This window comes from Helobdella robusta (genome assembly GCF_000326865.2).
Source record: "Helobdella robusta unplaced genomic scaffold HELROscaffold_77, whole genome shotgun sequence".
Taxonomy (NCBI): domain Eukaryota; kingdom Metazoa; phylum Annelida; class Clitellata; order Rhynchobdellida; family Glossiphoniidae; genus Helobdella; species Helobdella robusta.
In genome coordinates, this window is record NW_008705439.1 from 224,374 (window position 1) to 252,192 (window position 27,819).

The window sequence follows — 27,819 nt, forward strand, 5'->3', positions numbered from 1 at the left end:
TTGATAATTTAATATAAATATAATTTCGTCAAAACAATGATTAATGTTAATCATGATTAATTAATTAATTTAATCAATCAATCAATCAATCAACCAATCAATCAATCAATCAATCTACCAACCAACCAACCAAACAACCAATCAATCAATCAATCAATCAATCAATCAATCAATCAATCAATCAATCAATCAATCAATCAATCAATCAATCAATCAATCAATCAATCAATCAATCAATCAATCAATCAATCAATCAATCAATCAATCAATCAATCAATCAATCAATCAATCAACCAACCAACCAACCAAACAACCAATCAATCAATCAATCAATCAAACAATCAATAAAAAAATTAACACAGTGTGAGCAAGAACAAAACATCAAAAATTATTAACTTGAATCAACTTAAAAAAAAGAATTATTATTATTAAATTGCATGTCTGAGGAAAATTATATATATATATATATATTTATATATAATAATATATATATATATATGGTTATAATTTCATAATTATTTACAAGTAATTGCAATTAGCTAAATTTCGTTTGTTAAATTTTAAAACGTTCGTTTAATTGATGCCTTTACAGAAACAAAACATGATGAAGGATGTGAATATGCACTCAGTGGAAAGAATTTTTCTCAGACTAATAATAGTAATAACAACAACAATAATAATAATAATAATTATTATTATTACTATTAGTAATATTGTTATAATAATTACTATATTTATAATCTTTCAGATAAGGTCTCCTCGTTGACAACTTGTGAGATAGCTGGAGATGTTGATTGCGATGAAGTCGTCGAAGATGACGACGACGACGACGATGATAAATGCTTATTATTACTATCGTTATTATTATTACAATTATTATTATTATTATTAATAATATTATTATTATTAATATTATTATTATGTATCGGAGCCAGCCCATGGTCAACGACATCAACATTATCACCGTCTTCAGCATTGAAGTCATTAATTTCACTGACACCTAGCACCCCGTCCAAATGTGCACTGAAGCTACTTCCAAACGATCCTTTGTTATCCCACAACGTCGGCCTACCCGGATATTTCGTACCGTTCCACGAATTTAACGCCTTCGACACCGACGTGATCCTCGTCGGAGCGAGAGAATTATCGCCGGATAATACTTGTCGAGTATTATTCGATTGTGTGGCTACTGAAGCAACTGATGAGGCATCAGAACGACTAGCTTTTGTTTTATCAGCTGTGGGCATCTTGAAGATGACAGCCGACAGAATAGCGATGGCTAGAGCTATGACGATCGTCCAGGCTAACAAGGCGTAGAAGGAGGTTTGAAGCTGGCCGGAACCGGTTTTGATCTGATTTAAACCGGTCTCTATCCGACTGATTGCCTCCTCGCTGTAGGGTTGCTCCGGTGTGATCGTCAGCGCATTGAATATGGGATCTGTGGCGAGTTGGTTGTTTACGTGTTTGCTCTTTTGTTTGATTGGTGGACTGGTCGACCAATGAGTTATTAAATGATTGCTGTTTAATTGAATGGCATGGCGATTAATTTCAAATTCGCCAAAAAATTAAAAAAAAGTTGATAAAAACCCCACAAAAACAAAACATTGGCGAGAAACAGCAAAATGGTGACTGAAAAATTCTAACCAATAACCAAAATGGCTTTGGTGGCCTTGAAGATGATGGCGATGCATGAATAGTTTCCGGCGAAGTTGAGGCAGACGCGAGGCGCTGTGCAGTTCGTCAGACCCCTTGCACATTCGTCAATATCTGTGTGGTGTGATGTGATTAGTTGGTTGGCGAGTGATGATAATGATGTGAGGATGATAATAATGATGATGCGTGAACTACAACGATGATGATAGTAGTAAAAATTATGATAGTGAAACAATGATTTCTTTAATACCCACTACAACAAAAACATCAAGACAACAACTCCCAGAAACTCAACATCTCAAAAAACCACCCCCCAAAAAACCGACCGAGGCACGTCCTCCCATTGGGTGAAAGTTCGTAACCCGAGCGACACACGCAGCGGTCGGGCTGACCATTAACACCCCTGACGCAGGCATACCCGCAGAGTCCGTCCAACACATTACAACTTATCGTATCAGTTGTCGTATTTATAGTGGCTCCTGTGTTTGGGTCTGGAGATTTTTGAGACGAAATTTTGAAATATATTTCATTAATGTGAATCAATCAATATCAACTAACTACATGTGTAGTATATTAACCTTCGTATTTGCATGTAGCGTTGTCGTTCTGTAGTTTGTAGCCGGTGTAACACGAGCAGACCGAGTTCGAACACATTTGAGCGCAACCGCCGTTATTGTAGTTGCACGTGTTTATATCTGTTGTGTTGTTGTTGTTATTTTATGTCTGTTGTGTTGATGTTACATGTGTTTATGCCTGTTGTGTTGCTATAGTAGTAGCCACTGCAACAACAGCAGTAACAGTGTTAGTAGTCGTAGTAGTAGCAGTGTTAGTATTTTGACATTTTTGTTATTTTAGAATTTCTGTTATTCAGGTAAAAAAAATGCATTTAACAAATATACAGTACGAAAATTGCGTATAAGCAACAAACAACATACATATGAATACATATTTAAACATCCAACAAACAAAAAAGCACACAAAACTAATTACGAACCGACACAAATCAAAACTAAAAACCAGAAACACAGAACAGTACAAAACTAAGTACAAACTACAAAATCATACAAAACAATACAAAGCAAAACAAAACCGCATAAAAGAAAATACAGAGCAATACGAACTGGAGCATTTGAAGCCACTGTCGACGCGAACTCGCATGTTAACCGTTGTTACCGTTGAGTAGAATAAGTTAGCAGTCCGTCCAATTGGTCGATTGTTAGGTGTTCTCTTCGCACCCCTGGTCACAGTTCAAATTTTGACACCCGGCCCTTAAAGCTGTGTAGTGTTGTTGTAATGTTTTGTTGTTGTTGTTGCTGCTGCTGCTGTTATTGTTGATGATGAAGCATGATGATGATGACGGTGATGTTGTTAAATGATAATGTTGTTGCCATATAATGATTACACGTTTGCTATTGGTATATGAGAATATTAAGACGTTTATTTTAAAGATAAGTTTTTATGTGATCAGAGAGGAAAATGTGATGTTTGTTGTATGTTTGCGCTTTGTGTATCTTGTCAGTATGCTGCTTGTATTATGTTTGTATGCGGTGTGTATGCTGGTTGTATGCTGTTTGTATGCTGTTTGTATGTAGTTTTTACGTCTTCAGCCAATCGCCATCATGCAACCTTGATCATAGCTGGTGCCATCAGAAGAAGGTCCCATGGGTCCCACAAGTCCAGTATCTCCAGTAAAGCCCGTTCCTCCAGTTGCACCTGTCACACCAATGAACCCCGTACTGCCCGGATCTCCGGTTCGACCAAGCTGCCCGGTGGATCCTGGTACTCCGGTTTTACCAGTTGATCCTATTGGGTTGGGTTCGTGGTCTTATAAATGCTGTTTTTGAATAACATTTCAAGTTAGTCTTGTTATCGTTGTAAAACTTTAAAATATTAATCCTTAAATTAAAAAGAAACTTTATGTCAAAATAAAATTAAAGGCAAGAATAAATAACCTCGGAAGCCAGTGGCTCCAGTTCGCCCTTTGAGACCGGTGCTTCCTGTGTATCCCTGTATTCCTGAGCCCCCAGTTTGTCCTGTAGCTCCTTGAATCCCAGTCCTTCCTTGAAAGCCTGTTGCACCCATGTCACCCTTCGGTCCTGTTGCCCCGAATATCCCATCGGGTCCTTTAACCCCTGTTCTCCCAGTAAAACCGGTTGGACCAGTTGCTCCTGAACTTCCAAACAAACCAGTTGAACCTTTAACACCTGGTTGACCTGGTTGACCTTGAGGTCCAGTTCCTCCAGTGTATCCTTGACTTCCTGGAAACCCAGTAAATCCAGGTGGACCAGAATCTCCCACAGGACCGTCCGGTCCTTGCGGTCCTTGAGGTCCAGGAAAGCCAATACTTCCGATGGGCCCTGTGTTGCCTGGAAGACCCGTATACCCAGTAGAACCGGCACTTCCTCGATTCCCAGTAGAACCGGGTTGACCAGGCAGACCAGGATTTCCAGGCGAACCGGTTGATCCTTGTGCACCAGGTGATCCCATAGGTCCTTGCGTACCCTTCAAATGTTATCAAAATTGTTTTTATCCCAAATTATTTTTGTTGAAAAAAATAATCCTGATTATTAGCGGTAATACATTTTATTCTAAAAAAAAACAGAACCTTACCTGATATCCAATCGCACCATTAGGACCTGGAAAGCCAGGCGATCCCATCGGGCCGACAACTCCAGTAGCGCCTGTCCTTCCTCTTGGGCCAGCAATCCCGGTGAACCCAACAGATCCTGGAGGACCTTGAGAACCACTGGGTCCAAGGAAACCAGGCTGACCTGTGGATCCACTATCCCCTTGTACACCAAGAGAACCTGGTTGACCTGTTTGTCCAGTCGCTCCAGTTTTGCCTAAGAAATAAAATTAAAAATATTTTTCTTTAATGAAAACGGTGTCAATATTTGAACAAAATATATAGATAATTTACAAGAAATAAAAATAACCGTTTGGTCCTCTTGGCCCTGTATCACCAGTAGCACCAATTGTACCAGTTGATCCTGGTGACCCAGATTGACCAGGTCGTCCAGGTTGGCCTTTTGGTCCTGGCAATCCATCATCTCCTCTTAATCCTGTTTGTCCAGTTGCACCAAGTGGACCAAGCGAGCCTGTAAAACCCAACCTACCTGTGGGTCCTTTGTCACCCGTAGCGCCAGTAGATCCTGTGGAACCAGTAAATCCCAGCGATCCTGCGGCACCAGGATTTCCTGCGTTACCGGGGGAGCCGGGTAAGCCAGGTTGACCTGAAAAACCTGGTAAGCCTGGCGACCCCTTCACTCCAGAGGGGCCTTTTTGTCCAGGAGGCCCTCGAAGTCCAGTGCTACCAGACGCACCTGTAGCTCCCATTATTCCTGGCGCACCAGACTGTCCAGTTCCACCCGGGTTACCCGATGGTCCTGGAAATCCTTGATCTCCATCCAATCCTGGAAAACCAGGTACTCCAGTAATTCCCGTAGCTCCAACAGGGCCATCATTTCCTTTGGGTCCAGTCGCGCCTCCAGTGCCTATACTTCCTGTTGAGCCGGTAATTCCTGGTTGACCTTGAACACCCGTCCAACCGGTGTAACCTGTTTGACCAGGGTTTCCAGCGGATCCATCTTGACCTGAAGCACCAGCTAATCCCGGAGGTCCTTTAGCACCTTGTCTTCCTTTGCTGCCTTGTGGTCCAGGTTGACCAGGGTCTCCTTGAGGACCATCGAAACCTGTGTTTCCTGTGGCACCCATAACTCCAGTTGCTCCAGAGAATCCTAAGACGCCTGTAGAGCCAGTAAACCCTGTTGCTCCCACTCCTCCATTTCTTCCATCAGGTCCTGGAAAACCAGTACCACCTGCTATTCCAGTAGCACCAGAAACACCTCTAATACCGTTAGGACCTTGAAAACCTGTATCTCCTTTAGGACCTGTGCCCCCTGTCGCCCCTGTTCTACCACTTGATCCAGTGTATCCGTTTAATCCTGGAAGTCCAGTTGCACCTGGCTGTCCAGCATTTCCCGGATCTCCCGGTCTTCCTGTGGCTCCCATTGAACCTGTAAAATCATTCAAGTTCATCATTTTGCTGCGATTATAAATTGGCAACGGTTACAAATTTCAACAAAAAAATTGAAAATTTTTGTTTGGGCGTGCATTGCTGATGCAGTGACCTGGTTCGAATGCAAAGAGATTCCAGCATATCACTCATATGCAAAGGTGTCTCATGCGTTGATTCACGTGTTTTCTCAAACAATGTGAGTTTGTGGTAATAATAATAACAATAATAATAATAATGCACTTCATTCGCTCGCCATGGCGCGTAGAAGAATGATATTTATGAAAAACTGGTTGAGAACTATTTTATAAGATTTTATATTTTATAACTATTTTATATTTATTTTATAAGGTTGAACGATAGAAAAAAAGAAAAGAAATAATTTCAGGCCCACCTTGCGCTCCCTGCATCCCAGTTGGGCCAGGAGATCCACTACTTCCAGTAAAACCCTTGGATCCTGGAGCACCCACGGGGCCACTTGGTCCAGTTCTTCCCGTGTTACCAGCATCTCCAGGCTGTCCAGAGAAGCCAGTGTCCCCAGTGGCTCCTGTCGAACCCGTCTGACCAAGAGGTCCTGATTAAAAAAATTTTCATTGAAAAATATAATCTTCGTAATAATTTCACAAATATATCAAGTTGAGTAGAACATAAAAAAATAACAAATTCGCTATACATCTGAAATTAACATTTCATAATAAGAAATATGACTTTCCCTCTTATTTTAATAGCATCATCGGTATCGAACGAAGCTTATAAATAACATCTTCTATGATTTACGACAGAACAAAAACAACGACCGTAAATTAAAGTTAATGATAAAAATCGAACGATGTGATGCAAGACGCTGCAATATACTGTTTTAATGTGATTGAACTTTTACGGTCAAGTACAACAAACATTTAACCTTGAACTCCCGGCGATCCAATCCGACCCGTAGCTCCCTTCTGACCAGTAGATCCTGAAGATCCTTGTGGTCCCACATTTCCAGGCGATCCAGGCAAACCCGAAGAACCAACCGGTCCTTGAACTCCTGTTGCACCTGTAAAACCAAATGAACCAGGTTGACCTGGATCACCGGGGTCACCTGGTCTTCCTGGAAGTCCATCAGCTCCAGTGCCACCTTGCAATCCTTTCATTCCAGTCTGTCCTGTTTGTCCTTGAAATCCTGGGAAACCTGGGGGACCTGCCGGACCGAACGAACCAGTAGAACCCTGTTGGCCTGTAATACCTGTTTGACCAGTTGCGCCAGTTGCACCTGGAGAACCTGGAGAACCTGGATTACCTGAAAATCCTGGTTCGCCACTAGAACCTGATTCACAAATAAAAAGCAAAAAATGCATTAATGTATTTAATCGAAATAATTTTTATAACTACTTATTCAAACGGTAAAAAAAACAAATAACAGTAATCTCACCTGTACTTCCCATAACACCAGTAGGTCCCTGCTGACCAAGTGGTCCCATCAAACCAGGAGAACCGGGCTGCCCAGAACTTCCAGTGGCCCCAGTGAAGCCGCCAGGCCCCGTACTACCAAAATCACCCTGAGGACCTGTGGCTCCAGTGAAACCTGTATCTCCTCTGCTACCTGAATTTCCGGGAAATCCTACATTACCCGGATTGCCTGTGCTACCTGTAGCACCTGTTGAACCAGTAAATCCTCTAACTCCAGTAAATCCAATTCCACCTGTGTCACCAGTAAATCCTGGAGCCCCACTTGAACCTTGTGGTCCGGGAAAACCCTGATTGCCTGGTAATCCAGTAGAACCTTGTGGACCCTGAGGGCCGCTAGTTCCTTGAGCTCCCATTTGTCCAGGTTGTCCTGAATAAACAAAGCAGCCATGCGATAATTTAATTTTTTAAATAATTTACTAAATGAAAAAAAACAAAAAAATCTTACCTGTATTTCCGAGCTGTCCATTCACACCTGGAAAACCTGGACCTCCTGTTGCGCCAGTCCACCCGGTGAAACCTGTTTCACCTGTAAATCCCATTGGACCCGGATTACCAGAATTGCCTTGAGGACCCGTAGAGCCCATACTTCCTGTATTGCCGAAATCTCCAGTTCTTCCAGAGGCCCCAGTGTTTCCTGTGGAGCCTGAAAATCCAGGTAAACCAGATGCGCCCGTAGATCCTTGAGGACCAGGTCTGCCTAAGGAACCCGGTTGACCGGAGAGGCCTGTAGCACCTGTTAATCATTGGTTATTTTTATTATCATTAAAAATACAATATAAAAATTGTTTGTTTTATAACGATTTTAATTATCGCTTCATGAAATAAAAACTTTCTGATTGCTCATCAAATGGCATTTACTGTGACAGCACTTAACAGCATAGTACTTAACTTTTAAATACAATTTATGCACCTGTCATCAGCATTGCGCATGGATTAATCGTCATCATATTATATTTAATTTTATCGCTGCTTAATTTGCATGTTGATTAATATCTATGATTTTATGAGGAAAATAGAAGTTGTTCGCATTATTACCCATCATTATTAATATTATAAAATTTTATATAATAACCTGTTGATCCTGTATATCCAGTTGATCCTGGAAATCCAACATCTCCATCAAACCCTCGAGGACCTTTATCTCCTGTTTGGCCGGTGTTCCCAGTTATTCCTGTTGATCCCTGAATTCCTGACATTCCAGGTGAACCAGGATTACCTTGTGATCCAAATGTTCCTGTGGGACCTTTAGCGCCAGTAGCTCCAGTAGATCCGGAACTTCCAGTATTTCCTGGCTGGCCCAGTTGTCCATTAGGTCCTTGTTGTCCCGTCGGTCCAGTATCACCAACTCTTCCCGGACTTCCCGTATTTCCTTTGTTTCCGGGTGGGCCAGCATTTCCAGGCTGTCCTGATACACCAGTGGCACCAGTAAAACCAGAACTGCCAGATGCACCTGGCAATCCTCTGAAACCCGGATCACCAGTGGATCCAGTGAAACCTGTTCCTCCTTGAACTCCATTTAAACCAGGAGACCCAGGTAAACCAGTTGGTCCTATTGTACCAGATTGACCTGGTTGACCCTTCACACCTGGACTTCCCTTGTTTCCAGTGTTTCCAGGTGAGCCTTTAACATCGCAATAATACTATGAATAACTATTCATTAAAAGCAAGTAATTTCAACTGAAAAACAAAAGTAAAAACGATAGACAAAATTTGAAAAATTAAAAAAATGTTCACCTGTACTTCCTTGTGATCCTTGCTGACCCACATCACCGAATGCACCAGTGCTCCCGGTAAAACCTTTCACACCAGTAGCGCCAGTTCCGCCAGTCATCCCAGTAACTCCTGTTTCACCCGAACTCCCAGTATTTCCGATATCTCCAGTTGCGCCTGTTGCACCATTGGCACCTTGAGCCCCTGAAGCACCTGCTATACCTGGAAAGCCTGTTGGACCTACCGGACCTATCACTCCAGTGGGACCTTTCTGGCCAGTACTTCCTGTGGCTCCCGTCAATCCAGTTACTCCAATCTGTCCTGATGGTCCAGGATTTCCGGGAAAACCCGAAGAACCGGAGGCACCAATGGGTCCAACAGCACCTAAAAAAAATTATGAAAGAAAAAACGAATTAAAGATGGGGAGATATGGATGTAGGTGATTGGTTTTTGAATGGGTATTAAATGTGCTTCATTGATTCAATGCACGCATTTTCAAATTGGTAACACGCATGTTTGGTCGCTTAGGACTGAGTTTATGGTGCTGGTTCACTCAAATTTAATCGCTTTTAATTCTCTTTTTTCAGAACATTTCTAATGTGTTACTTGTATGACTTGAAAGTTTTTCTTTGCGTTAAAAATTTTATATTATTTTATTTTTTATATTTATTTCTTTTTTATTATATAGGCAAGAATAATTTGCCCGTGCTTTGTTTCAAATAAATAAATAAGTTGATAATGTAAATTAAACATATTTATATACAAGTAAAAATAAAACAAGAACCTGTAGAGCCAGACGAGCCAGTATCTCCTTGAGAACCAGTGGAACCTTTTTGACCAGTGTACCCAACTGCACCAGGTTGTCCAAATCCACCTGGAGTACCTGGAAATCCAGGAGATCCTGAAAAACCAGTATCACCAGAGTCTCCTTGACTACCTTGTAACCCAGGAAAACCTTGAGATCCTGCCCTTCCCGGCAAACCAGGGAGACCAGTTCCACCTATGGGACCTTGAACGCCAATTGCTCCAGTTAATCCAGATTGTCCTTGTTGACCTTGTAGGCCAGTAAAACCTTGAAAACCAACAGCACCTGTAATTCCTGTGGAACCTTGTGCACCAGTTGATCCAGTGATACCTGTACTACCGGTTCCACCAGTAAAACCAGTGGCTCCCGTAAAGCCCGACGCTCCGGTCCAGCCAGGATTACCAATACTTCCAGTAAAACCAGTAAAACCATTTACTCCAGTTAAGCCTGTATTACCAGGAGGACCAAAAGGCCCTGTTTGACCAGGCTGACCTCTTTGTCCTTGAACGCCAGTATTGCCTGTGTCACCTAAAGGTCCTGGATTGCCCACGTTTCCAGTAGATCCTGTTGCTCCAGCTAAACCAGGTCTGCCTTGAGACCCAGTAGCACCGGTACCTCCAGTTACTCCAATAACTCCTGGTGCACCTGGTGTACCAGGGGCACCAGGAAAACCTTTAGGGCCATCAAAACCAGGTAAACCAATAAAACCTCCAGTTCCAGTTACACCCGTAGCACCAACACCGCCAGGACTTCCGCTAATCCCTGGAAGACCTTTGAGACCCGGTGGTCCATCAAAACCAGATAAACCTGGAAGTCCATCAGCACCTGTAGCTCCAGTAAAACCAGGCGTTCCAGATTCGCCTCCTTGACCACCTTGTCCAGGAGGACCAGGTGCTCCTTTAGGACCAGCAATCCCAGTAGCACCTGTATCTCCTTGAATGCCGGCATTTCCTGAACTTCCCTGAAATCCTTTCTCTCCCGTAAAACCAATATTGCCACTATTGCCAGTTGCTCCGGTTGCGCCTGATAAACCAATCACACCAGTAGCTCCGGGCAATCCAGTAAAACCGGTATCTCCCGTAAATCCAGAATCTCCCATTGCTCCACTATTTCCAGGTAAGCCTTGTTGACCTGGAAAACCAGGTGAACCAGTAAATCCTTTAGGACCCTGAGGTCCGGGAGTGCCTATTTCTCCGGAAGATCCAATAGATCCTGTGATTCCAGTAAAGCCTGTAGCACCTTGACTGCCAGGGGATCCTGTAAAACCCATTTCACCACCGAATCCAGTGTTACCTTGTGAACCCTGCTGTCCAGGAGAACCTTGTACTCCTTGAAAACCTGCAAACGAATTCAAAAACGACAGTCGGTCAATTTTTGTTCAAAACGTTGTTTGTTTATCACCATTTCGTACCTGGAATTCCTGTGTCTCCAGTTTGTCCAGTAAACCCTGGTTGTCCAGCTGGGCCGGTTGCACCTTTCAATCCAGTTGCTCCCGTAAAACCCGGTAACCCAGTAAATCCTGGCAATCCACTTGCTCCCGTAAAACCATCTAATCCTTTAAGCCCTGTGAAACCCGTAAAACCCGTACCCCCTTGTTGGCCAGGAAAACCCTGAAAACCACTTGGACCTGGAGAGCCTGGAAAGCCTTGTTGGCCTAAAGAACCTGTTGGTCCAGTCGCACCCTGGGCACCAGTACTCCCATCTGAGCCCCTTATCCCTGTCCATCCTGTCGGTCCAAGACTTCCAGGAGACCCGGATGGACCAGTCCCACCAGTGGCCCCAAATTGTCCATTCAATCCTGGATTTCCAGGAGGTCCAACTGATCCTTTTTGACCTGGAGATCCGGGTGAACCTGGTTGACCTAAACATTAAACAAAATAATAATGTTATTAACGAGAAAGTTTTTTTGTAAAGTTCAAATTGAAGTCGCTTAATCAGTAGTCAATCAACCATCAAACCAACCAACCAACTAACCAATCAACTATCAAACCAACCAACCAACTAATTAACCAACCAACCAACCAACCAACCAACCAACCAACCAACCAACCAACCAACCAACCAACCAACCAACCAACCAACCAATCAATCAATCAATCAATCAATCAATCAATCAATCAATCAATCAATCAATCAATCAATCAATCAACCAATTACTACGTAAAAACAAAAAGTTAAAACAATATAATTATACAAAGAGTAGAAATAATAACAAATATGATATTATAAATGTAACAAACATTATAGCATAAACTAGAAATAAAAAGATAAAATAAAAAAAACGACCGTAAACATTTAAATCGCAAGTAGCCAGGGTTGTTAACGCTGCAAATGAGAAGCAGCTATTGCAACCTCTACAGCAATTAAAAAGTAACTCCAAAACGGCTGCCGTTAATTTTTTCTCGATTATGAAAAAAGTGTTTTTTAAATATTTTTCCTCTATTCTATTATAATTGAAATCTTCTACATATTGTTAGTGCGTTAAAACTTAAACAGTTTAAATGTTCGCAATTTCACAAGTGAAAAATCTTATTATATTGTTATAACCGACCCCATGAATTTGTAGAGTACGGTTATTTCCCTCTACGTAGATTTTTGACTCCTGAATAGACTTATTTCAGATGGACAGAAAGAAAACAGTGCTGGCAATCACTTGTGTGTATTGCTTGCTGTGACCGATCACTCGTTTATTCACAAGTTAAAATCGTTAGAATACAGCACAATAACTAATCAACCGGTAAATCACGGAGTAAAACTAATCACCAATAATTAAGCTTCTCTTGTCGGACTAATTATATTGAGTTCTTCTAGTCCTTGCGTTCGCGTTCTTTACAACAGTGGGTTTCGAACTATCAAAATCTTGCTTCTGACACCAATGTCTGAATCTCCTGAAAATCCCACTTCTGACACAAGTGTTGTAACCTCCTTGACCTCGTAAGTATCAACACCGATGTTATTGCTTCAATAATATCTATATCTCCAACAATGTGTTGCAACTTCTAACGGTAGTCAAGAGTTCGTTTATCCGTAGGTTCAAGATTTTCGATAGATGAACACAACCACTTTAAACGCCAACTAAGTTGAACGTTTATTTGAATACCAGCAGTAATAGAAACATTAAATTAATCCGAATAGCTACATAAATCACATTTATGACTTCGCATCGAATCTCACTTCTACGTCAACTGGGTTTCGTTTTCTTCTTCCCTTGTTCTTCTCTTCCTGCGTCTTTGTTGTTTATATAGCTACCGATCTGCTTGTAAATGTGACAAATAAAAGTGTCACATCCATAAATGAATTTACAACCTTTTAATTACTTTACAACCTTCTAATTAATTTATAAGCAGTTCATTCCTCAATGCATGCTTAACAGTTTCTAACTATTAGTTTTTATCTTGATCTCACGTCTGTAACAATATTAATAATTTTGATACTCTAACATAAAATTTTTATGTTTTGTACTGAAAGAAGAAATTTTCAACATTGAAAACAAGTATAAGATACAAACCTTTGGGTCCAGCTGAACCAGTAGCACCCATACTACCGGGTTGTCCTGATTGACCAGTTGCACCAGTGAAACCAGTTCCTCCGGGTAAGCCAGCAAAGCCATCTGAACCAGGAATTCCTATCTGACCTGCGTTTCCTGTTGGTCCAGTAGGTCCTTGTTGTCCAGATGAACCAATTGACCCAGAAAATCCTTGCTCTCCAGTGGATCCAGTAGCACCTGTCAAACCGGTTGATCCTGAAATACCTGTCGCACCAGTAGCTCCATTTTGACCAGGCTGACCACTTGGACCTGTAGCTCCCACAGGACCCGGGCTGCCAGTTAATCCTTGTGGTCCTGGAAAACCTGAACTACCCCTATCACCAGTAAATCCTTGAGGGCCTGTAAACCCAGATTGTCCAGTACCTCCAGTTGGACCTTCGACACCTTGAACACCAGAGGAACCTGTTGCGCCAGTTAGGCCGGGTTGACCTTTTGCACCTGGTAAACCGCTTGAACCTTGGAAACCAATATCACCCTTGCTGCCTGTAGCACCATTAGCACCTGGATTACCTGAAGAACCAGTCGCTCCATTAGGTCCAGGAAATCCGATTGGACCTGTTGCGCCTATTTGACCAGATGCTCCAAAATTCCCTGTAAAACCTTTCGGACCAGTAAATCCTTGTTGACCAGTTGAACCTTGTAAACCAGGTTGTCCAGTAAACCCTAAAAACCCAGACTGGCCTGTTGCACCTGTAAAGCCGATTGCTCCAAAAGATCCTGTTACTCCGGTCGGTCCTCTGATTCCTGTGGCTCCTGAATAAATAAAACATTTCATTATTCAATTTAATTCAATATTTATTCATCAATTCAAATAAAACAAATGTAAAAGATGAAAATGATACGGTGATCAAAAAGGAAAATATCTTACGATAGACCACCGTTAAACGGAACAATTACATTAAAATAAAGAAAAGAAATAGTCCTTAAATATAAACAGAATTTTAAAATTAAACTAGCGTACAGGCTACAAAACATAATGACAATATAATGGATTGAAACAGCGTAAAAACGTTGACCGTTCAACGAACAAAGCAATAAAAATTAGTTATTGTCAAAGTATAAAAAGACTGAAATTCAATGATATTATGATGAACGTGTCCATATACAAACACGACCTTAAACATGCATAAGTATAAGCATTTCATTATTATTAAAATTAACAGCTAAATTTCCAAAAAACTATATAAAAATGTTTGCATCAATCTTGAGGCTTAATTTACCTGTTGATCCTGTATTTCCCGTGACACCTGCGAATCCAGAGCTTCCCGTGGCTCCTAAACTTCCGTCCACTCCTGGGGCACCATTAAATCCTGGTTGACCAGGGTTTCCAACGCTGCCAGGTGGCCCAGCTGGCCCTGCGAAACCAGTTGAACCTGTTGAACCAATTAGTCCTGAATTGCCAGTAGCTCCGCTAGCTCCGGTATTACCTGTATTACCCAAAGTTCCTGTTGATCCTGTAAAACCGGAAAACCCAATTCCACCTGTAGCACCTGTGCCTCCTACCATTCCTGTTTGACCCGTGTATCCAGTTTGCCCTGGGTCTCCATTTGGACCTAAAGGTCCAGGGAGTCCTGGAAAACCAGTTGGACCTTGAGGCCCCGTCATTCCAGAATTTCCAGTGCTACCTTTTCCTCCAGTGTTTCCTGGTTGCCCTTGAGGTCCTATTTGTCCAGTAGCTCCTGTAGGACCAGTAAATCCAGTTTGACCGGTGTATCCTTGAACACCAAGAGTACCAGAGACACCAGTTTGTCCCGTACCACCAGTTGGACCCATTACTCCAGGAAACCCAGGATTTCCAGAAAATCCCGTTGATCCTGTCCACCCTTTCGATCCTGTGTTTCCAACTATACCTGATGATCCAGTTGCCCCAGTCCATCCGGTAAACCCTTGATCACCTGTTGGACCACGCTGGCCCTGAGGACCAGATGCACCAGTTGAACCAATCTGACCCTTGAATCCTGGAGATCCAGCTGGTCCTGTTAGGCCTGGTTGACCTGGAATTCCTGTGTTTCCTGTCCAACCAGAAGCACCTTGCTGACCAGGTAATCCAAATTGGCCAGTAGCACCTTTGAAATAGATTATTGTAACACATAAAAATGAAAATTGCATTATCCATCATAATGATATAAAATAAAAAACTTCTAATTTAAAACTGTCAGAACCTGTGACTCCAGTAGCTCCAACAGGCCCACTGGAACCAAGAGCACCTGGACTGCCTTGTGGCCCTGTAAAACCAACAGGACCATCCGGACCTTTGTTGCCTTTGTCTCCGGCAAGACCTGTGCCGCCAGTTGCTCCAGTAAAACCAGTCCATCCCGAAGCTCCAGTAGCACCAGGAACACCAGGCGATCCTTAAAATACAAAAATTGAACCATTTAAATTTATAGAGTGAAAAATAGAAAAAGATTTTATGTAGAAAAAAATTAACACCAGTTTGTCCAAAAGCTCCTGGGAGTCCTTGAAAACCAGTATTTCCAACAGGACCGACAGGACCATTGAATCCTGGTTGTCCAGTATTTCCAGGTAATCCGGTAGCTCCCTGGACTCCGGATTGACCACTGGCACCTGTAACGCCTGTACTTCCAGTTTGACCTATCAAAAAAAAGTGAAATTTATTAATTATAAAAAATAATAAAACTTTTCAGAACCAACAAACTTTTTAATTATAGCATTAATGTTGTACGATTGACACACGTGTGCGGTGTATGTTTAACCCATTATACACCAATAAATAAACAATCGGACAGAATTAAGACACAATTCAAAATGATATTTCAATAAAAAAAAATGACGGTCGGCTAAAAAGTCACATAAATAATCAAATCCACAATCATCTACTAATTCATAATAAACAAACAAGTCCATTAAACTAACGATTCAATAAAAGGGTAAGAAGAATAAAAAAAAACTCAGTCTCACATTGGACATAAAATCGTTGTTTATTAATGAAAATTTATGAGGTGTGATTTTATTTTAGGTGGAGATAAAGATAATTGACGAAGTTTGAATTTTTATAGGACAAAACCAAACAACTAAGAAAAAAGAATAATTATTTTGTTGACTAGAGACTGTAAAGATAGCATCCTTGCGTTGAAACACCGCTAAACTGCAAGCAGGTAAGCAAGCAAACAAACAAACAAAATTAAGAATTTAAATTTCTTCTAATAAAAATTTATTTCCGAAACAAAACTTTTCAAAGTGTTCATACAATTTAAAAATATATCTTATGTTATTCTTATGTTAATACTCACCGCATAACGTTATAACTTATTTTTTCAATTTTCAACGAACGAATAAAAATTTTTTATTCAAAACCCTGAGACTCAATATGACGAAAATGCATAATATTTTAATGAACCATTTTTGCGCAATGAAAAGATTATTAACATAACAATATACCATGGGTCATTACTCCAAACGACATTACAACGGGACAGGCACGACAAAAAAGTATTATAAAGAATAATAAGAGCGTTATCTCCAACAGACATCTAGATTCTAATAACTGTAAAAACTTTATCACGAGTTTTTCAAAAATTTTCAAAAGTAACATCAGCTAAGGATTTAACACTGAATCTCAATCTCATATCTCCTCAATTAGATCGCACATCAAAGTTAAATAATTTTAAAATACCAATTATCTAGATAAACTGTCTTTTGTTTAAATATAGATGATTTTATAAAATACAGCCACCTCTCTTATTTTTTTTAGAATGAATAACAATCCATAAACGTTAAAAAAAAATATAAACGTAAATGCTGTTGTCATACCTAACTGCCCTGTAGCTCCAGTCCATCCCGTCCACCCCGGAGAACCCGGCTGACCCGAAGATCCCGGCTGACCAGAGGGACCAGGTACACCTTTGAAACCTGGATCTCCGGGAGGCCCTTGAGGACCCTGTTGTCCTGTGGATCCTGGATTTCCTGAATTTCCCGTTCTTCCAGGATCGCCTGTTTAATGATAAACAATAATACTGTTGTTTATAAAGAAATTTTCAAATAGATAATTCTTAAGTTATGTTGAATTGATTAGTGTGTTGATTTGGAATTAATATTTTTAACAACAGTGATTGCGTTTTATGAAAATAAATGAACTTAGTAACACTGAACTATAAAACAAGAAATTTATTTCTTTATTACTGACCAGTAGATCCTGGTTGACCGTTATCACCTTGAGGACCAAAGGGTCCGGTTTGCCCGGGTAGTCCACTTGCCCCAGTCGAACCAGTAACTCCTGTTGAACCCATTGTCCCCTGAGCTCCATTCAATCCGGCTGGACCAGTCATTCCCGTGGGACCAGTTGCTCCTGGAAACCCAGGTAAACCAGAATTACCAGTATTTCCAGGATTACCAGTGGCGCCTGTAAACCCAAACGTGCCAGGAGAGCCAGTGTTACCTCTGCTCCCATCTGGACCAGATGATCCTGTAGCTCCTTGGTTCCCTGGAAATCCCTTTCCACCTGAAAACGCAATGCGATGAATATTCAGTAATAATTCAAGTATTAAATTGCAACGAAAAAATTACAAATAGAAAAAGAACAATTGGAAACAAAACTCAACCTGTAGCACCCGTAGCGCCAGTAGCACCTCGTGTTCCCTGAACTCCAGGAGATCCGAAAGATCCTGGTTGGCCAGGTTGACCTGATGCTCCTTGTGGTCCCTGCGGTCCTGTCCCCCCTGAACTTCCCGTTGCTCCTTGGTTACCAGGAGCTCCGGGATTTCCAGAAGGACCTTCAAATAATTTGAAAATTATAATCATTTTCAGACTGAACGACAACACGCAATACTTGTTACCTACCAGTATCTCCAACAAGACCAGGTCGTCCAGTGTTTCCCATTGGACCAGTTGCTCCAGAAGAACCCGTGAATCCTTGCTGACCCGTTTGACCTTGTTGACCCTGCTGTCCTGTTTGACCTGGCTGACCTTGAGGACCTTGAAATCCCATAGGTCCAGTGGAGCCTAAAATATGAAAGTGCAAACATATTTCATAATACGAACGACTGAAAACTTTTAAATCAAACCAAATTAAAAAAAAATTTAAAAATTCATCAAACAGCTTATTTTCGGAGACCATATGAGATAAAATAATTTTGTGAAGACCATTATGAAGTATAACAAAAGTATTTTTATTAAGTTTATTTTTAATCTTGTTAATTATATTAAAAAATCGATTGGTTTTGCAAGTAATATCTAATATGTGATCGTTCCACAATAAGTTATTTTCTAAGCAGACACCTAAAAATTTTATCGAGTCACGTTTCTTTATTGCATGATTACATATGCTGATATTTAAATCAGGAATAATGTTAGTTACAATCTTAGGACCCAGAATAGTATAAGAGCATTTAACCGTGTTAATTACCAACGTTCAAATTGAAACAATTCACTATATAAACGCGACTTTTCATTCATAAGATTTTTCGATAAATAAAATAAATTTGTATCATCAGCATACAAAATACCGCGAAAAACAGATGAAACATCTGGTAAATCGTTAACAAAAATGATGAAAAGCAATGGACCGAGTTGGAACCCTGTGGCACTCCGCAGTTCAAAGGCAAGACATGCGAGACATGATTTTCAAGCCAAACGTATTGCAGTCTATTCTCCAGATAACTCAACAATATCACAAACTTTTTTATATTTAGTATTTCCTCGGTTCAACTGTTTGATTTTACCTTTTTTCAATGTTTCATACTCAGAAACTAAGATTTTTTTACCAAACGAAATCTTCATTTCAAAACTTCATTTTTGAAATTGCCATCTGATAAAATTTTTAAATTCGTACTTAATAACCATAAAATCTCAGAAATAGAAGTTGTAAGTTGTTACAAGCGTATGCGCTGAAAATGATATTATTATAAACTATATTATTAATGTTTGGCTTTCTAATAAATATTCTATTCTATATTTCAATATTGAACAGGTAAATACAATTTTGAACGTAAGTTGTTATAAGCGTATGCGCTGAAAATTATATTATTTTAAACTATATTATTAATGTTTGGCTTTCTATTCTATTCTATATTTCAATATTGAACAGGTAAATTCGATTTTGGACGTAAGTTGTTATAAGCGTATGCGCTGAAAATGAAAATGAACAGATTTCAGAACAGAAAACTTATTATATTATAAACTCAAATATTAACTAAAAAAACTAATTTAATTAATTAACTCTAATTATTTCGAAAAAAAACTATATTATTAATCTTCTAATTTTTTCCTGTAAGTTGAATCAAAATTAGCAACAACATATCAAAAAATCAACGAAAAATTTAAAATTTTAGAAAAACGTGAAAAATTTGCAATGCGACTAATCTCTAGAAAATACAAAAACAGTACTAATATTAAATTAAATATTGTGTGGAAAATTAATTCAAGCTTGAAATACCTCTTGGGCCAAGATTCCCTGTTGCTCCAGTGGCTCCTGCAACACCAATCTGTCCCGTGGCTCCAGTGACTCCAATGAAGCCTGTGAAGCCAGTGAATCCTGATGCACCTGTAAATCCCTGCTGACCCGGTTGACCTGTGCCACCCACCACACCTGGCAATCCAGACGAACCAGTTGCACCTGGTTTTGAGGTAAATTAAGTCTGATTTGTAGTGAGTAATTTTAAAGTAAAAATTTGATAAGATTCATTACAGCTACAAATGGTTTTAAAAAAGCAATCTAAACAATGTAACCCTTATTAGATTGTAGCGTCAATTTTGAATCATAATAGCAGCTTTACTCATATTTAATTTTATTTCGCATATTATAACTTGATGTTCATCATAAGTTGGGATGGTTGATACTAACCATAAAATATGATGAAAATTATTGTATGATATTTTGATAACTTGGTGCTGATCATTGAATATTTGCCATTAAGTACTGAAATAAAATTATTAAGAGTAAATTTCATGTAGACAAAATAAAAACAAACCAGCAACACCAGAAGCACCAAAGCTTCCTGTGGCACCAGGCAGTCCAGTTGAACCAGTTGACCCTGTTGGCCCTTGGGTTCCTTGCGTACCTTTCACACCAGGATTACCAGCAAAACCGGGAATTCCACCCGGACCTGGCGCTCCAGAAGAACCAGTATTTCCGGTTGAACCTGTTGCTCCAGTGAAACCTGGAAATCCTTGTTGACCAGTTTGACCAGTAGCACCTGTTCATCATTTCAAACAAAAAAGTTGTATTAATTTTAATGAGTTCATTGTATTTCAACTTTGCAATTGAAATACAAATTGAACAGTAAACAAAAAATGTTAAATAACCCGTTGGTCCAGTATTACCACTTGATCCGGTGCTGCCTGTATTACCCGCAATACCTGGGGATCCTGGTGATCCAGGTGTCCCAGTTGGTCCAGAAGATCCTGTTGCTCCAATCATTCCTGTCGTACCAGTGCCTCCAAGAAACCCGGCTGGTCCAGTAGCACCTTGAGGGCCTTGGAAACCTATAGCGCCACCCGTTCCTATCATTCCAGTAGAACCTGTATTCAATTGTAAGCAACAAGACTGTTGAAATTAATTCAAATTTTCAAACAAATGAAGTCATTAAAATAAACGTTGATACCTGTAAAGCCAGTTGAACCCTGTGAACCCTGTTGACCAGTTTGTCCAACCAGCCCAGTACCTCCAGAAGAACCAGTAGCACCTTGTTGTCCGTTGGGACCAGTAGCTCCTATACCACCAGTTGCACCCGTGCCGCCAGTTGATCCAACAGGACCTTGGTTGCCAGTTACACCTGTTGCTCCCTGCTGACCTGTACTGCCAGCAACTCCTGGAAATCCTGTAACACCAGTGTTACCTGGAACTCCTTGCACTCCTGGATTTCCGGTTGCTCCAATAACACCGGTCAAACCAGTATATCCTGGTTGGCCGGGATTTCCAAAAAGACCAGTGACTCCGGTAGAACCTGTTGATCCAGTAGCACCGGGTTGACCTTGTTGACCTGTCTGGCCCGTTAAACCGGTTGCACCCAACAAACCTTGATCTCCTTTTAATCCAGTAGCACCCGTCCAGCCAAAATCACCTGTAGAACCGGTATTACCCGTGTAGCCCGTGAAGCCTTGGGCTCCAGGACTGCCCTGAAAACCAGTCTGGCCAGTGTTACCAGTTGCACCTGGATAGGAAAAAAATTTAATAATTGTGAAAAAGTTGTCATATAATAATAAGAAAATTAATTAATGCCTACATAACATTATCCAACAAATTACTTTCATAGAAGTTAAACGAACCTTGCAGCCCAGTAGATCCAGTTGGACCCAAAGCTCCAGGTGTACCACCTACACCTTTCAAACCAGGATTTCCAGGAAATCCGGGGTTACCTGTTCCTCCAACGGGTCCAGTAGCTCCTGTAAAACCGGTTTGTCCAGATGATCCCGTAACACCAGGACTTCCATTTGGTCCTTGTGTTCCTTGCATTCCTTGAAAACCTGTTAATCCGCTGCTTCCTGTATTTCCAGTGGCTCCTGTATTTCCAGGTAGACCAATAAACCCGGTGAAACCTGTATTACCTGAAGAACCTGTAGCTCCCGTGCTACCACTGGAACCTGTGAATCCCTGAGGTCCTGGGAAGCCTGAAATTCCTGTTCGACCTTTAGGTCCAGTCTGTCCAGTAAAACCTTTTCAATAAAAGTAATAATATGCAACATTCCAAAAAGTAGTAGAAAGTTTGACGAATACATTTGATCAAGCAATTAAAAAAAAGTCAAAAGAAGGATCCAATAAAATTTGCTTTTTATTTTTAGTTTTGTGCAACATGAATTTAAATTTTGACTAAACGAGACATGCTCCAGAACGAGACAGCAAACAAATTTCAACACACTCACTCATCCGTTAGTATATATTTGCGTATATACATCAATTGTACGTGCACGTCAGTTTAATTTGTAATAGTTTTATATGTTGGGATTTATTAACATTTTTGAATAAAAATTTTAATTTTTATCCAAAAAATACTTTTTTATGGAACGATTTGGAAAAATTCGAACATTTCACAACGCAAAAATGTTAAAATAGCATGAAATTTGAATATAAAGCATTACATTTTTAAAATTAACGCATACGCTGCAAGTTAAAATGATTTTTAAATTACGTTCGATTCGAATCTCTTATTTCATATGCTATAGATGAAACCAATATATCAATTCAAATCGAACATTAGCACATGTCGAAAAATCTAACGCATGTATGCAGTCCAGCGGCTCTATATAAGTGCATTCAACTATGTTAATAATGATGCAGTTACAAAACATACCAGGCAACCCAGGAATGCCAGCAACGCCAGGTGCTCCGGTAGATCCATCAAATCCCCTCAAACCAGTGGTACCTGTGTTACCTGATGAACCAGTCGCTCCTGTTCCTCCTAATTGTCCTGTGGCTCCAACTTGACCTGTTGCTCCTTGACCTCCATTTAGTCCAGGCGACCCTGGCTGGCCGGATGATCCGGTGTCACCTGAAGCAAAGTAACATAGCAGTAGCTGATTGTTTTATCATTAGGAAATATAAAAATACATAATAGTCAATAAATGGAAATAGTTACTTTTTCACTCTAAAACTAGTTCTTCTCAACAAAAAGTACAAACCTTGAAGTCCAGGTAAACCGGGCAAGCCGTTAGATCCCGTAAAACCTTTTGGACCTGTAAAACCGGTAGTCCCAGTTCCTCCCGTAGCTCCATCAGGTCCTGTGGGTCCGATATTTCCAGGAAAACCAGGCACTCCAATTTGGCCAGTCATTCCTGTAGGACCAGTACCTCCAGAACTACCAAATGATCCTTGGGATCCTGTTGATCCTTGGGGACCTGGGAATCCTTGTGAACCTGTATTTCCTGGTAGACCAATTTGTCCCGTTGCACCAGTTGACCCTGTTATACCGGTATAACCAACCTGACCAGGTAGACCAGAGGATCCTGTTCCTCCTGGATTTCCAGAAAACCCAAGTGAACCTTTGGAACCTGTAGAACCTGTTGGCCCCACAACTCCAATAACGCCTAAAAGAAAATTATGTCAAAGTTTATTAAATTGTAATAATATTATGTGAAGTTTGGGCGACGGTTATGTGAGTCATAAGTTAAGATATGAAACAAACCATCAAGAGGTATTTTTAAAGTATGTAAACAATCATGAGGATAACTACAAAAGTATTGATGGCGAGATGCAGATAAGTAAACGTTCAAGAATGCAGTTAGAAACACAACGCTGTGTAAAACAACATACAGTCAGACATTCTATTTTAGGAGCTAAGGTCAGGGTCATCATTGCTTGCCAAAATAACAATTGAACACATGCAATCATCCATTAAATATTCGCCTTTTGTTAATTATAATATACGAACAATTTTGAACCGGATAAACGTTAAATCAAGCGAACTTCTAAGAATTTCTTCAAGACAGCATCGAAACCGAAACCTATATACTGCTCGGACGACGACCAACACAGCAAATATAACATGGTAAAAAACCCTCGCCCACATTTAATCTCTGAACAGAATAAAAATTGTACAAAATTAAAACACCTGTAAATCCAGAGGCACCCGTAGCACCAGTAGCTCCACTGGCTCCAGTATTTCCTTGGACTCCCGATGGACCAGTACTTCCAGTAGCTCCAGTGGATCCAGTGTTTCCAAAAACTCCGGTAAACCCAATCTGTCCTGTTGCACCAATGACACCTGGTTGCCCAGGTAAACCAGAAATGCCTGTTGCTCCAAAAAGCCCAGGAAAACCATCGGAACCCTTTACGCCTGTCCTGCCAGTAGAGCCAGTAGCTCCCGTGCTGCCGGTGTCTCCAGTAAATCCTCCGGTGCCAGCTACTCCAGTTCTTCCAGGTACTCCTTTCATGCCAGGTTGTCCAACGTCTCCTGGCAAACCACTGGCACCAGTAAATCCTGGTGCCCCTTGAATCCCTGTTGCTCCTATGTAACCTTGCACGCCGGTATTTCCAGTAGCTCCTAAAAAAAAAAACAATAAAACTAAGCTTTATAAAACAAATAACATCAAAAGTTTCTCGTAAAAATTAATGTTATCGTTAAATAATACAACTTTTTACAAAAATATCACCTGAGTTTCCTAAAGAACCAGGGCTACCGTTTTGACCAGGACTACCTGTAGAACCTGGTTCACCAATATTCCCAGTCACACCTGTTGCTCCAGTGGCTCCCGTTCCTCCAGAAACACCACTAGCTCCCGTCTGACCAATCACTCCATTAAAACCTGTCGATCCTGTTACTCCAGTATTTCCGGTTTGTCCAATATTTCCAGTAGCACCTAGTTTTTAACAATTATCAAAGAAAAATATTGGATTAGCATTTTATTTAATAATAAAAAAAATATAACATGTAACGTCAATATTAAACTGAAAAAAAATAATAAACCTGTTGATCCCGTGTTTCCAATTCTGCCGGAACTTCCAGGACTTCCAATACCACCTATAATTCCCGTTCTACCAGTAAGTCCAGGATTTCCTCTATTTCCTGTGTCACCGGTGGATCCTGGAAGACCTGAAACACCAGTCCTACCAGCAGGACCAAAAGCTCCTGTTGCACCCATTGATCCAATAGGCCCAGTAAATCCTGTGGCTCCTTTAGGTCCAGGTTGACCATTATTTCCAGGTACTCCTTGTGAACCTTGAAAGCCTTGATCTCCAATAGGTCCAGTATTTCCTTGTTGTCCGGTTCCACCTTTTCCTCCTAGCAAACCTGGTAATCCAGAAGCACCTGTACCACCTGTAAATCCTACAGAACCCTGTGGGCCAGGTGGGCCGGATGGTCCGATAGGTCCAGTACTTCCAGTAGGACCAGTAAAACCCTGCTGACCTTTGACTCCTCCAGTTCCAGTTACACCTGTCCTACCTGGTAATCCAGTAAAACCTGTCCCTCCCATGCCTCCACTCGGTCCGGTTGCTCCCGAAGCGCCTGTCCTACCTGGCAAACCAGACGTCCCCGTGTTACCTGGTAAGCCTTGTTGTCCAGGAAGTCCTGTGCTTCCAGATGAACCCGTATTACCAGGTCGACCTACGTCTCCAGGTAAACCCGTAATACCTGCAAAACAAAATTTAAGATTAATATTGTTTTTAATTCTAGAAGTCTCTACTTCAACACAACTTACCTGTGTTTCCAGTACTTCCAGGTGGTCCATTGATGCCGAAAAAACCAGGAGCTCCAGATGAACCACTGCTTCCTTGTGGACCCTGTTGTCCAGTGGCCCCTGGTAGACCTGTGAAACCAGTTTGACCTGGTTGACCCGTGGCACCCATCAAACCAGGAAAACCTGGTGCTCCAGGAAACCCAGTTTGGCCGGAAATACCAGTATCACCTGTACTGCCAGCTTGTCCTGATGCCCCAGTAGCACCATTTGGGCCAGTATCACCTCTAACACCAGTTCTTCCTTTCGGACCTTGTAGACCAGTGTTTCCGGTAAATCCAGCGGTACCAGTAACTCCAGCAGCTCCCGTTCTTCCAGTAGCACCCATAAAACCCATGTCACCAGTGGCTCCCGTAGCACCTGATTCGCCAGTCGCTCCAACTTGACCTGGAGCTCCAGTAAAACCAGGCTGACCAGGAAATCCACTAGCTCCAGAGCTTCCTAACATTTAATTTAACATTTTTTTTATGTTCAAATTGTACTTTTTCCAAACAATTCAAATAAATATTTTTTACCTGTGGCACCTGTCTGCCCAGTAGCACCTGTATTTCCAGCTGGTCCAAAATTTCCAGGCCTACCTGGATTGCCGGTGTTACCAGTTGCTCCGGTAGCTCCAGTCAAACCCTGAAAACCACCCGTTCCTTGCTGTCCAGGCTGCCCAGCAAATCCAGCATTTCCAGTAGAACCCTGTGTCCCAATTTGGCCAGTGATTCCAGTTGCTCCAGTTGCACCAGAACTGCCTGTAGAACCTTGTGGTCCCTGCATACCAGGAAAACCAGGCAATCCAGTTGATCCAGTAAAACCTGTTATTCCTGAAAATCCGGTATCACCTACAACTCCAGGATTACCTGGATTACCAATGGGACCAGGCAATCCAGGAGCTCCTCTAAGACCTGAACTCCCTGTGTATCCATAACCTCCTTGTCCACCTATAAGTCCTGTAGCGCCTTGAAATCCACTAGTTCCAGTTGGTCCTGTAGCTCCTTGTAATCCAGTTGAACCTAAAGAGCCAGGAAGGCCAGGATTACCATTTGGACCAGAAACTCCTGTTGCTCCTGTCCACCCATTGCCTCCTTGACTACCTGGCAATCCTGTTGAACCTGTAGCCCCAGCTGCTCCTGTTGATCCAATCGAACCTGCACCTCCTGGAATACCGGCTGTTCCCGTCAAACCTGAAGCTCCTGTTGCTCCCGTAAACCCTGTCCCACCTGTTGGACCTGTGGCACCATATACACCTGTCCTACCTTGCTCACCAGAGCTGCCAGGAACTCCAGTTCTTCCTTCTCTACCCGTATCTCCAACCGCACCAGTCCTTCCAGTTGCACCAGGAAGCCCTTTCGATCCAGTTCTTCCAATTGGCCCACTGCTGCCAGTATCACCAGGAAATCCAGAAAGTCCTGAAAAACCAGTCGATCCTGTAAATCCTGTAAAACCCGTAGCTCCTTGTGCACCAGCTCCTCCACTTAGCCCAGGAAGTCCAGGACTACCTACAGGTCCTGTATTTCCTAAAGGACCTGACGGACCTTTGAGACCGGTAGATCCTTGAGATCCGGTTGCCCCTTGAACTCCAGGTGAACCATTCAAACCAATAAAACCTGTTGAACCAGTAAAACCTAGTGGCCCTGTGGATCCTGTTATGCCGGGTGATCCCGGTAAACCTGGATAACCAAAAGGACCTGTCCATCCTGGAGTTCCTGGCATTCCAGTACGGCCTAAACCTCCTGTTGATCCTTTAACGCCCGTTCTTCCTTCTGGTCCTGTCGCACCTTTCACTCCAGTCGTACCACCAGTTCCAGTTGCGCCAGTGGCACCTGTCCTACCTGTGTACCCGGTAGATCCTGTATCTCCAAGCTTTCCAGTATTTCCAGTGTCGCCTGGAGGTCCAAAACTACCATTAGCTCCCTTGGGACCGGTAGCTCCCGTGCTGCCTGTGCCACCGGCTCCACCAGAAATACCAGGATTCCCAGGTAAACCTGGCTCCCCAGGGTAACCTTTTTGACCTGTTGAACCCGGAAATCCATTATCTCCGGGTGGACCCATAAGGCCTGAATTTCCTGGAAAACCAATCTGTCCAGTGGCTCCCGTACCTCCTGTAGCACCCTGTGGCCCTGTACTTCCATCTACTCCACTTGATCCCGTATAACCTATTACAAAAAATGTGCAATTTAATGATAATTTATTTATAATATTCTCTAATAGTAATTCTAAAAAATGTTTTAATAATTTACGAACCTTTGATGCCAGTCTTTCCTAAACTTCCAGTGAAACCTGTACCTCCTGGAAGTCCTTGTCTACCTGTTTGACCAGTGAATCCAGTCCCACCTGTAACCCCTGGAGGTCCGGTATTCCCGACTTGACCAGGAGATCCTGAAAATCCTGTAGCGCCTTTAGGTCCGGTTGCACCAGTGTCCCCACCGCCTCCAAGAGATCCACCCCCTCCTATCATTAAATGTTTAGGAAATTATTGATTCACATTTATGTCAAACGCACACAGACACAGACAGACCGACA

General features: G+C 41.6%; 3 protein-coding genes across 3 annotated transcripts; 2 read left to right on the forward strand and 1 right to left on the reverse strand.

Annotated features, from left to right (window-relative positions):
- Positions 1–734: 734 nt before the first annotated feature.
- Positions 735–2,811, reverse strand: HELRODRAFT_181899 (hypothetical protein; the record flags this gene model as incomplete). The annotated part of the gene is made up of 5 exons (XM_009031676.1): positions 735–1,438; positions 1,645–1,767; positions 1,980–2,144; positions 2,232–2,348; positions 2,775–2,811. The coding sequence occupies 5 exons, from the start codon at positions 2,809–2,811 to the stop codon at positions 735–737; spliced, it is 1,146 nt and encodes a 381-aa protein (XP_009029924.1).
- Positions 2,812–3,314: 503 nt separating this feature from the next.
- On the forward strand, positions 3,315–21,599 carry HELRODRAFT_90130 (hypothetical protein; the record flags this gene model as incomplete). The annotated part of the gene is made up of 7 exons (XM_009031646.1): positions 3,315–3,463; positions 4,738–4,871; positions 6,057–6,226; positions 9,061–9,202; positions 11,068–11,229; positions 13,291–13,397; positions 21,393–21,599. 7 exons carry the CDS (start codon positions 3,315–3,317, stop codon positions 21,597–21,599), a joined length of 1,071 nt encoding a protein of 356 aa, XP_009029894.1.
- A 2,165-nt stretch (positions 21,600–23,764) lies between these two features.
- HELRODRAFT_140872 (hypothetical protein) lies at positions 23,765–26,788 on the forward strand (the record flags this gene model as incomplete). The annotated part of the gene is made up of 3 exons (XM_009031677.1): positions 23,765–24,056; positions 25,077–25,190; positions 26,583–26,788. Coding segments are annotated over 3 exons (612 nt in total), but the record flags the coding sequence as incomplete, so codon positions are not given.
- Positions 26,789–27,819: the final 1,031 nt, after the last annotated feature.